Here is an 11,905-nt window from a genome sequence, read left to right on the forward strand (position 1 = left end):
CTACGCCATAATATAGTACACATATACTTAACTTAAGCATTGTGGTACAACGTGAGATTAGCACAAAGTGGAGTCCATGCATCTTCGTTAAGGGTCCTAATCGATGTTGCCCCCTCAGGGCCCCGAAGATCCACAGATGATCTGAGAATAAAGAGAACCAACTTTTCGCTAATTTTGTTCTGACTCCCATTATATAATACTATGTAATTAGGCGATAAAAAGGGATCATAGCATTGTTCTAAAGAATGTGGAAAAGAAGAGGAAGTGGATTTCCAAGTAGCAGAAGTTAGGAAAAGCAAGAAAGAAGAGGGGCTTTCGTATATTCACCCCCTATGAATTTATGCATATATGTTTTCCTACGTTTCAACCCCCACTTACAATCCGAGGCTTTATCTGTCTATCTTGTTTTTAGTTGGCTCCCCATGTTCATATCTCATGACTTTCTTAAAGTCGCATGCATGAAAGACTGCATGCTTCCACAAAAATTGTGCTTCGTGTTAGGAGATGAAACGATGTAAGAAGCTGCGAAAAAGAGGGTTTAGTTCAGTGGAGTACTATTTGGAGGGTTTTACGTTATGTGGTAGACCAAGATCCTGTTGGGACCTTTCTCTAATATTTTATCGTACGACTGAGGGGGAGTGTTGAATAATATTTGTTGTAGCATGAAATCCTATCGGACCTTTTTCTAATAAGATGAGGCGGTTACTTAATGACATATAGAAGTGACAAGTGCATATGTTGGATACCATGCATTCAACTTATGCTACTTCCTGCACATCTGCTAAGAGCTACAAGTGATGTTGATCAGTGCTTGATATAATTAATTTTTACATGCACGACCCAACCGACCTAATTAATTAAGGATGTGGCTCTCCCTCAACACTTGTGATGATCTGGACATAACATTAGCCATAATCCAACTTTAATCCACCCATGAATCACTAGTCACACAGCCTAAACACAACTAGATTGTTCTGATCACTGATCTCTACCAACATAATAATGACTGAGTATCAACTTAACCTACAAGGCTATGTTTATTTGTTGTTTAAAACTTTAATATAACTGGTAAGGTGATTAGATATACTTTTGAAACGGTCAATTTAGTTAAACTCAACCTAATTTCAGGGCATCAGTTAACAGTCATAGTAATCTGGGAGATGGATTACTTTAACAGTCTTGAAATTTTCAGATATTGTTTAATTATGATGACTAGCTCTTCCATTTTGTGTTTATGTTCATTAATTTGAAATTACAAACTCTAATCCCCCAATGGTATGGTGTCATTATAATAAGCATTATACAGTTGAAATCTTTTTTTGACGTCTGCTTGTAGATTTAAGCGGATGTTGAATGGCGAGACCCAACTATCTTACGTCTGCATTTGCTCTTTATGAGCTCTGTGAGAAGTACTATATAAGTGATGCTAATGGTGTAACCATTAGTCACCTGCAGCAACTCTTTTCATATATACTTATTAACATATAGTTTCATACCAATGGGAGATCAGATCACTGGTGATCATCAAGAATCTGCAGAAGATGTTCATATCAGTATCGATTTGGGTCTCAAGAAAAATCAAGAAATAGTTATGAATCCCTTGCAAGCATTCCATGCTGGCTACTTTCGAATATGCATCTCTCTTGGTAGCCAAGCTTTGTTATGGAAGATCCTCAGTGAGCGCGAAGATATCCCCAAATCTTTTCATCGTCTATCTGTGGAATTACCCTCAGTAGTTTTCCTTCTACTGTGGTATATTGCGCTCTGCACATTAGTTGTGCTCTCTGTTCTTTACATTTTGAGGTGCATTTACTACTTTCACCTAGTGAAAGCTGAGTTCTTGCACTTTGTGGGAGTGAACTATATGTTTACCCCTTGGACAGCTTGGCTTCTCTTGCTTCAGTCTGCCCCGATTATGAATCCAAAACAGCCTGTATATCAAGGGCTTTGCATGCTCTTTGTGATTCCCCTGTTGATTCTTGATGTGAAGATTTATGGACAGTGGTTTACAACGGAGAAGAGGTTTCTTTCTGTTGTCGCGAACCCAACTAGCCAGATATCAGTTATAGGGAATCTGGTGGCTGCGCGAACAGCAGCTCAGATGGGGTGGGAAGAGACGGCTACTTGTATATTCACCCTGGGAATGACACATTATCTAGTAGTTTTCATTACCCTTTATCAGCGTTTATCCGGTGGAGATCATCTGCCAGTTAGGCTCCGGCCTGTTTATTTCTTGTTTGTAGCTGCACCAAGTATGGCAAGCTTAGCTTGGAGCTCAATTTCTGGCACTTTTGACACTCCATGCAAGATGCTCTTTTTCCTCTCCCTATTTCTCTTTACATCTTTGGTAAGCAAGAACATATTCTCGATCTCTATACATTAATCTTCCATGCATTAGTTTGATTTGTTTATCTGAATTGCTTAGTTGCTTGTGAACTGCAGGTTTCCAGGCCAGCTTTGTTCAAGAAAGCAATGAGAAAGTTTAACGTGGCGTGGTGGGCTTATTCGTTTCCTCTAACCTTCTTGGCAATGGCAGCATCAGCCTATGCACAAGAGGTGAAAGGTTTAGCAGCTTCAGGATTAGTGCTCATTCTCACTGTGCTTTCTGTATTCATCTTCATCTGCTTGTTGCTCTCCACTGCTGTCAATATTGAAATGCTTTTCCGCGGCTCTGATCCCATTCTTAAATTCGATAGCAAGGGAAAGGGGAAGTGAGTTCGTGCCTGTTTTTAGGGCTTCAGGTGTACATGGCTTTGAATCAAACTAGATATATTCCGGGTAACATGGTCTTAGAGCAAAACTTAGAAAGGTAAAATGTGCTCAGACTTTACCTCTACTCCTAGTAGTAGCGGAGTAGTTGTTTCTGTAAAGACCTCCAACTACGTGACCTTGAATGTTCAATGATTTAGTATGTATGTGAAAATCTCAACTGAGTTCACTACTGGGGATTAAAATGTTCAAACCAAGCAAACAAGAAAATAAACGAAAATACTTGAAAATTTGATGCAATTCAAGAAGATTGGATAGTAAGCTTAAAGTAAGCTATTTTCCACTAACTTAAATGAATCAAATACTTGAATAAACAAGAATTTGGATCAGAGCGTGGACCCTGGGGATCTTGATAAAGGTCCGGAAATTTAAATTTATATACTTGTGGATGCATCTGAGGTGTAAAGAAGTTGCGTCGGCTAAAGAAGCTTAATGTTGCAGATGGCCTGCTAACGTCCACTTCATACTTTAAGCCAGTCATTGAAAATTTGAACCATCGTGCTCTTAATATTTTTTAATAGGTTCAACGTGCCTTTCATTGGCATTTACAGTTGGTGGCTTAAGATCCAGATTTTTTCAACTGATCTCAATCAAAAGTGATTCACAGTGCGAGTTACAGTGTAAAACACATTTGTCAATATGTCATAGAGCAACTTTTGTGGAGCTACCAACAATAGTTATACAATCTTAATATTGTCATCCTTGAAGAGTTGAAGTCAGTTGTGGAAGAATCCATACCCAAGTGCGTATTCTGCCCATCTCTCATGGCTGGAGCACCCTATGCCGATATCAATTCGAATTCAAACGTACAACCTAGCTCTTTAATCAAAGACTCGTGAAATGTCATTACACAAAAGCACTATTTTGCTTAGTTGAGAAACTTAAGCATTTCTTCCCTTCCATATAATATCACAAAATGTCATCTACTCATAAGTATTACTACACTTTGCCATCACTAATTTTTTTTATAACACATCACCTATCAATCACAACCAAAAACTCTCGTCTACCATTTAGTCACTATAGCCTTGACAGCAGATATCCAGAAAAGTATATCATCAATCAGAAGCATAAATCTTACATAACCTTCTTGCTACCAGAATGTGATAGTGTCCGATCCACTGATTGCAACTGATTCCTAAGGTTCTGGTTGTCTTCGAGCAAACGGTCATACTCAAGAAGAAATCCTTCAGACTGCTTTTTCAAAGCAACAGCATTGGCTTCAGCAACGTTGGCTTCTTTAGTCTTTGCCTCTAGTTCTGACTGCAATTTCTTGTACTTCTCTCTTAGCATGACAGCCTCATCTTCCAACGCTTTAATTTCATCAGACCCTCCAGCTTTGATGACATCCTCAAAGCCTCGGTTTTGCTTCTTTACAGCTTCCATCCCCTTTCTTCGAATACGGAGCTCCCTGATATAGTGATGCAATCTGTCTATCATTAAAGCAAGGAAGAGAGAGAAACCTGCAAGTATATGACCTCTGGAATGAGATACAGTGAACGAGCAGAGAAACAAAAGCTACAGTTTCAAACATCTGTGATACCAAGGCAACTCACAATTAAGGATACTGGAAGTTTGAAACAAAAAAGTTTTCACTTCCAAATTTAGAAACAAGAGACCATGATAAGTCTAGATCTATGACTCAAAAAGCCATCCATGAATTGTTAGATGTCATGCAGTAGTCAACACATAAAGAGACATCTAAGTTGTAGACTTCTAAGTGAAACATATTGGACAGCTACATGTATGTACAAAACAAGAGCATTACAGTGCCGGTACTCTACTTGCTGGATATAAAAAGTCCTAAGAAATTGTTCTCCTCAATCTATCTAATCTGAAGACCTTAATGGGCAAGACATGTCTCTTTATACAAGCCTTGAATCAGGTGTGCAAATGAGTTAACTGAAACTAGGGTATTCCGTAATTTAAACAAAATCTTTAACCAAATGATAGGATTAAATTTTGAAAAATCATATGGCAAAAGCATTGAAAGTTAACATACAGGTTAATTCCAAAAATAGGCCAAGTCATATATCACGATAGATTGAAATTTAAAATATAAAGTTATATTGCACATTCATCTTCTGTTCTGGTCGAATACAAGAGCACAAGAGAACTCGGCATGTTACGTATATAAGCCCACAGAATAAAGATGCATAATGTAATATCAGCTTCTGTCATAGTCTCATATTACCCTGTCACACTTGACACTTCACTTGCAAGATACGGTGACACTGTTGTTAATACATGTTCCCTTCTCATTTGTCCTATACATATACTGATATACATATGTTCAAGTTCAACTACACACTTCCTAATGTTTAAATTACCCCATATCAACCACATTACTGAATAATGACTAAAGCTGAAACACTATTAAAATGACATTCAAAACAATTAGCATGTAGACAAATTCGTCACACTCGTATAAACTATAATGTAGATAAATTTCTCCAAATCGGTATAAACTGACATTTACAGAACAAGAAACCAAAATGTGTACAATTTCCTCAAATGCATAGGAGAAAATCAGAAGGGGAAGCAGAAAACAAGATAGTTTGATAAGAACTACTAAGAGGTTATAGACTCTGACACACTTAAGTTTCTTGCTACAGCTTGCTTGATAGGTTGTGTGAATAACAGTATTAGAGTAAATGTGTTAATTAAAGATCTTTTCCTTTTCATCACTTGATGATTTCAACATCGAAATGAAACTCTAACTTATACATCTATTATATAGGATTCACAAAACTATATTCTAAATGCAGCTGTAGATACAAAACTGCCACAGAGGAACCTGTTCCACTACAAACCATTTTAGCCTACAAATTAGCAGCTACTGATTGTCAATGACTAGCTCTTTTAAAACAATTAAGAGTTGGTGACAGTCAGTAAATGGATCACATACTTCTAAATCTCCCCCCGCACTCCTAAGAGTGCAGAAACAATCAACATAATCAATTTCAGAAAATTGCGGTAAGAAGTCTCAAAACAGTAAAACCTCATGGTATCAGTGAATCTGAATCATATACCCTTAATGCAAATCATAGTCATAGTATTTACTACTGTAACTACAAATCACAGGTTGCAGCTTAAATGACTCTATTCTAATTTATGCCAACATATATGGTTAAATCTACAAACTATTTAAACTACTCACTCGCCCACCTTCGTGATTCGTTATTAAAATATACTCCCTCCGTCCCACCGGGTTGTTAACGTTCACTGTTTGCACGCATTTTGAGGCTCTTATAAAGTATAGTTCTATAATGTTTTTTTAATTTATTTTTTTTCTGAATAAAAGTTTAAACATCAAACTTTTATTCAGAATTTTTTTTATAAAAAAAAACCTCATGCAACTATATTTTATAGAGGTCTTAAAAAGCGTGCCAAAAAGTGATGTTAACAATCCAACGGCACGGAGTGAGTATATATCATTCACTATATATGGAAACTAGATCCACAGAATATATTAATTGAATTTAACATAATATTCAAACATAAATACAGATACAGTACACTGAGAGAGAGAGAGAGAGAGAGAGGGAGGGAGGGAGGGAGAGGGAGAGGGAGAGAGATGGGGGAGAGAGAGATAGAGAGAGAGAGGAGGGGAGAGAGGGGGGGGGGGAGAGAGGGAGGCTGGGAGAGAGACGAGTACCCATAAGAGAGGCTTCAAGAAGAGACTTGGCAGAAAGCACCTGATCCGTAGGATTAACGTACTCCCCATCTTCAATCCTCCGCTTCTGTATCGACATGACATTATACAAACTCGACATCATCACCACCCCAACTGTACCTCCCACCGTTTTAACCACAATCGGACCCCGACCCCTCTTGGCCCGATCCAAACCCATTATCACCAGTTTCCTCAACGGGGTCTTGAACACGAACATCACGATCAGACCAATCTCGATGAATATCAGAAAGAACAGTAATTGAATCATCTCGACGGCTCAAAATCGAAAATTGAATATTGATGAGTGTGAAGAAGATCAAAGAAAGAATTTTCAAGAATTGTATTCTACTTTAGTGCAAGTAGATCTCTGAATCTTTTTTGTGTCGGGAGCTTTTACTTTTTGATATTTATAATTAGGTCCTTAAATTTTGCAACATTGAGATGGGTTTAGTATTCCAATTTTATTTACTTTTATTACGGGGCTGATTTAAATTATAGAATCTTTTTCTCAACTACTCTACTACGTAATTATAGAAATTTAACCGTGAAAATAAGGATGGGTATGAATGAGTTTTTGTTATTATTGAGAGGTTATTTATTAATTATTAACGGCTAGATCGTTATACATATAAGTTTTGTGATAGAAAAAGTAGTGGAATTTAAATTTATTATTTCCTCCATTTCGAAAAATTACTCTAGTAACTTTGATTTTATGCACGTATTTTTATGTATTATTTTAAAAAAATTCTGCTCCTAAAAAATATAGATGTAAAATTTTAGAAAATAATATGAAAAATTATAAGTTTTTTACGGCTCAGATCACTTGCACATATATAAAGCGACTACTATTAATATTTGGGTCTTTCTAATGTGTGCACATGAGCACACACTAACAATCACTTTTTGTTGATGTTGAGGTGGAGGGTTTTTACTGGTTATGTTAATAAGATTTTGGCCAATAAAACCCCTCAACCTCAATAAAAAGTGGTTGCTAGTGCGTGCGGGCAGAAAATCCGTTAATATTTTAATAATAGGAGAATATAGAGAAAGTACTCATAATGATTAACCCATAATTTCTCACCCATTTGCTTTATGAGAAGTTAGATGTTATCGGATTTGATCGTTCATAAATTAATGCGTTTGAAGTTTGATGACTTTAACCATTTATTAGTGCAGTTGGCCAGCGGTATCATTACCATGATAATGTTACATGATGTATAAATGTGTGGCATATTATTTTATCTATTCGCAAAATAATTTTAATTAAAAAATAGGAGCAGTAGTTATAGGAAAGATAAAAGGTGCAGCCCACCTCCCTAAAATCTAAACGAGTCACACGGACTAAAGACTGCACCGAGGCAAAAAGGCCCCAAACTAACAGATCGCAAAACATTCGACGCTATACAAAATGGAAAGCCCGATCCATGTATGACCGAATACATTGTCCACCAAAGCCCAACCATTGTAAAGGAAGTTTTTCGGTATCATGCAGGGAGTGTTTGGAAACGTTTTTTTCTCAGATTTTGTATGATATTATATAAAGATAGCTGTCCACTAAAAATATATGAATACATTGAATTAGATGATTTATTGATCAAAACTTTTACTATATTATTTTAAATAATCTATATATAATATAACATAATAAAATATTTATTTATTTACAAATTAATTTAGAAAAAAATTATGATGCAAAGCGTGATTTATAAACTAGTTATTACAATAACTAATCGGGCAGAAACCGGGCAATTTAATATATATATTTTTTCTTTTAAAATACGAAACAGAAGGCGGCGAAAAGAACCTGACTGACTGTGTCAGAAAAATGCATTACAGCTATTGCATTACCCTCTTTTTTGGATTAAATAGTTGCACTACTTGTAAACAATTATATGCTGAATGAGAACGTAACGACTGGGTCATTTGTTTAGAGCTTAACCGGCTTAACGAGGCTGAATGAAAGATTGTTGAAGCGCTCAGCTTGTTTGTCTAAACAAATTCAGCTTCTGAAAGATTCATTTTGTGCTGACCGATTCGGGAGAAAATTTCCGGCTTAATCATTCACCTGCTGTGTAACCTGTGTTTAACTGTGTACATTCCGGTCTATTGCTACTATGTTTCATAGTAATCTTTTTTCTTATTATTTTTTGGACATAGTTAATTACTCCGTATTTTATATATTTATTATGACTTTTATTTAGAAATTTAATACACATAATTTATAAATTTATTACGATTAATTATATTATATATTCCCATAGTTGAAAACAAAATTTAATAATAAATAAGTAATTTTTAAAATTATATAAATAGAATTTAAATTTTACTTTTTTAATTGTTATATATGTGACAGTTATGACTTATGATAGAACTTAAACATATATCTTTAATTGAAATTATTGACGATAAATATATATATTGTTCAGAAGATATTACGAGTTTTTTATTCAAATGATATTATTCATTACTCATTCATATTATTAATCATTCAGAAATTTTAATCATTCAGATATTTACATTCAGATTTGCCAAATGACCTCTTAATTAGAGACTAGTGTTTTTGCCCGCGCTCCGCGCACGGGCTTCAAATTTCTTATTGAATTTTGTTATTGTTATTTCACAAATACATTTAATAAATAATTATATTTGAATTTTCAAATAAAGTATAAAGTAGGAAGAAAAAAATTATATTAAACATAACTCTCTTATACTTAAGTTTATTATATATCAAGAAAATTCAAGTGAAATTATATGTCAAACAATATTAAACTAAAATTATATATCAAACAAAACATTATGTTAATAAGAACATCAAAATTATACGTCAAATCGAATAAATAGATTCGAATGACTATCCACTATAATGATAGTTATACTAAATTCTTGTTTCATGAGGTATTGGGCAGTCACAATTCTACCCGACCCGAGTCTAACTCGTACCGAGCGGATTGTGTTTTACCAAACCCAAATTATAGGATTTCGGATAAAAATTTGTTTTTAAACCCGAATAATTTTCGGGCCAGAATCAAGTTTGATTCGAACCCGACCTGAAAACCCGGAACTCATTTCGAACCCGAACCCAAATATACATACATACATACATACATACATACATACATACATACATACATAATATCTTTTATAATATATTTATTATTTAATATATAATAAAATTAAAACAAAATTAAGATATTTATATTTAATATTTTATATACATTTAATATTATTTGTTGAATAAATAATAATTACTCGTGTAATATCCTTCAAGTTCAGGTTTAAGATTCCTAAAATTTTCAAGTTTGGGTTCAATTTTGGTATTTGCGAAACCAATTTCGACCGACCCGATTGCTATCTGTAACACTGATACATATCTACTATGATCAAGGTGACCTACATAAAATGTTTAATACGTACTATTAATGACGTAATATTAAAATTTATAAAAATACTTTTTATAATATCTATATCACTATGTTAGAAACTTTAATATATATTATTCCCAAAATTAAAAATTGATATATTTGTGACATAGCTAAATATTAGACGACTCCCGGATATTAGATATTAAATAAAAATATAATTATAAATTTCAATTTTAATTTTTAAACATTTTTTTTATATATAAATTAATATAATTAACGCTTAGTTATATGATACATGATAAGTTTAAAAATTGTGACAGTATATTCAATATAATTATCTTCTTCAATTTTCATTAGTTGTGTACAAATTCAAAATTCAAAAAATGCTATGATACATGAATGTAGTTATTGCATTACCATTTAAAATTTCATATAATTGTCCGTCATTGATTACGCCCAATTTTAGGATTTTTAAGACATGTGATTGATCTAAAATAAATATGGAATATGATATGACACGTCAAAATTTAAAATAGGTGTTTTTGTCGTGGATTTTTTTTTGGATTAAATAGTTGCACTACTTGTAAACAATTATATGCTGAATGAGAACGTAACGACTTAATTAGAGATTTAATCTAATAAACAATGATCATCGTGCGTTTGTTAAATTTCGTTAACGAATGGGACTGAGTCTGCACAAAAGATTCAGCAGAGTCTGTGGTATGAGTGAAATAATTCAACCCACGGGGTGACGACTTAAATCAATTTTCTGATCTTCCACACCAATTTAATATTCGACGTGTGAGGCTGGTTTGTGCAGCACGATTGATATAAATACTCAAAAAGTGCTACTTGTGTATATTTAAACTATATATACCTGCGTACACACACGACGAGTAAGATTACTCCGGAGCTAGCTGCTCAGCTAGCCAATACCCAAGTTGAAGTCAATGCAAAACAACGCCATTTTTGTTGAGCCGTTTCTTTTAAGCTATTTCATGTGTCGTCCCACGATAAATTCAATTCGTATATCCATCTTAAATTGGGTTTTCGTTTCAACTTGTATGAGTCTGTGAGATATGTAAACTTACACTAATATTATATTTTTATTCGGAGATTGATTATAACAATTAGTTTTATGTAGAAAATAATATTTATTCTGTCCCATTTTATTTTATATGAATATTTTCTTTCGATGTACAAAATGGATGAACTTTTTTTATGTATAACCTCTATTCAAGATTATTACAACAATACATTCATAAACTGCTCTTATTTAATTCATTACCTCATTTTTTACGTGATTAAGATTAAAATTAGTCATTTCTTATGAACTAGTCAAAGAGGGGTCATATAATATGCATAGAGATAGTATATAACATTCCAAATTCTTATAAATATATAGAGGTCATCGTATAATATGACATAAAGATAGTATATAATTATCATTCCAAATTCTTATCAATAGAGGTGCATTTTCTAAATATAATAAAATGTTTTGCGAAATTGCATGATCATATAATTAATTTTAATTTCACAGTAAGTGTCTTAATGCGAGGGTATAATGGTGATATGAAAAGGAGTGAAGGCTAGCTTAGTCTTTTTAGATATTTCAGTTTGTTACAATTCTGTTACAGCCTTACATGGCTTCTGTGATGTTGCTGTAGTATAAAAACATTGTGTGTGTCCATTTGCTGAATACAAGTTTGTTTGTGTGATATGTTGCTACAGAGATTGTCTTGATATTTTCTTCCATTACAGTAAAAGCTTCATGGTATCAGAGCTGTAATTTGTAGAGAATTAAGATCTATAATCTCCAAATAGCTACTATTATCTATCACAAACAGCTGCAATCGACTATAGTTTGCTTGTACTCGATCTTCAAATCTTGAAGTGAGTTTTAATGGCGACTGGAAGCAAATTTTCGTTTGCAGATTTACATAATCCGCTGTTTTTGCATCCTTCTGATGGACCGTTGTCAGTTACGGTGTCGAAGCTGCAAGGAGCAGCTGATTATCGATCCTGGAAGAGATCTATGGAGATTCAGCTCTCCTCGAAGCGCAAGTTAAGGTTTGTGCTTGGAACTACAACTCGAAGC

The 11,905-nt window shown here is 34.0% G+C and overlaps 2 protein-coding genes across 2 annotated transcripts; one reads left to right on the forward strand and one right to left on the reverse strand.

Moving 5' to 3' along the window:
- Window positions 1–1,420: 1,420 nt before the first annotated feature.
- LOC108208568 (S-type anion channel SLAH1) lies at window positions 1,421–2,915 on the forward strand. Its single transcript, XM_017379098.2, has 2 exons — window positions 1,421–2,347; window positions 2,443–2,915. The coding sequence occupies exons 1-2, from the start codon at window positions 1,499–1,501 to the stop codon at window positions 2,713–2,715; spliced, it is 1,122 nt and encodes a 373-aa protein (XP_017234587.1). The 5' UTR covers window positions 1,421–1,498; the 3' UTR covers window positions 2,716–2,915.
- A 647-nt stretch (window positions 2,916–3,562) lies between these two features.
- On the reverse strand, window positions 3,563–6,863 carry LOC108205974 (uncharacterized). The gene is made up of 2 exons (XM_017376110.2): window positions 6,428–6,863; window positions 3,563–4,232 (listed from the first exon to the last, which is right to left on the reverse strand). Exons 1-2 carry the CDS (start codon window positions 6,711–6,713, stop codon window positions 3,847–3,849), a joined length of 672 nt encoding a protein of 223 aa, XP_017231599.1. The 5' UTR covers window positions 6,714–6,863; the 3' UTR covers window positions 3,563–3,846.
- Between the last annotated feature and the right edge of the window lie 5,042 nt (window positions 6,864–11,905).

This window comes from Daucus carota, chromosome 2, assembly GCF_001625215.2.
Source record: "Daucus carota subsp. sativus chromosome 2, DH1 v3.0, whole genome shotgun sequence".
NCBI classification, from domain to species: Eukaryota; Viridiplantae; Streptophyta; class Magnoliopsida; order Apiales; family Apiaceae; genus Daucus; species Daucus carota.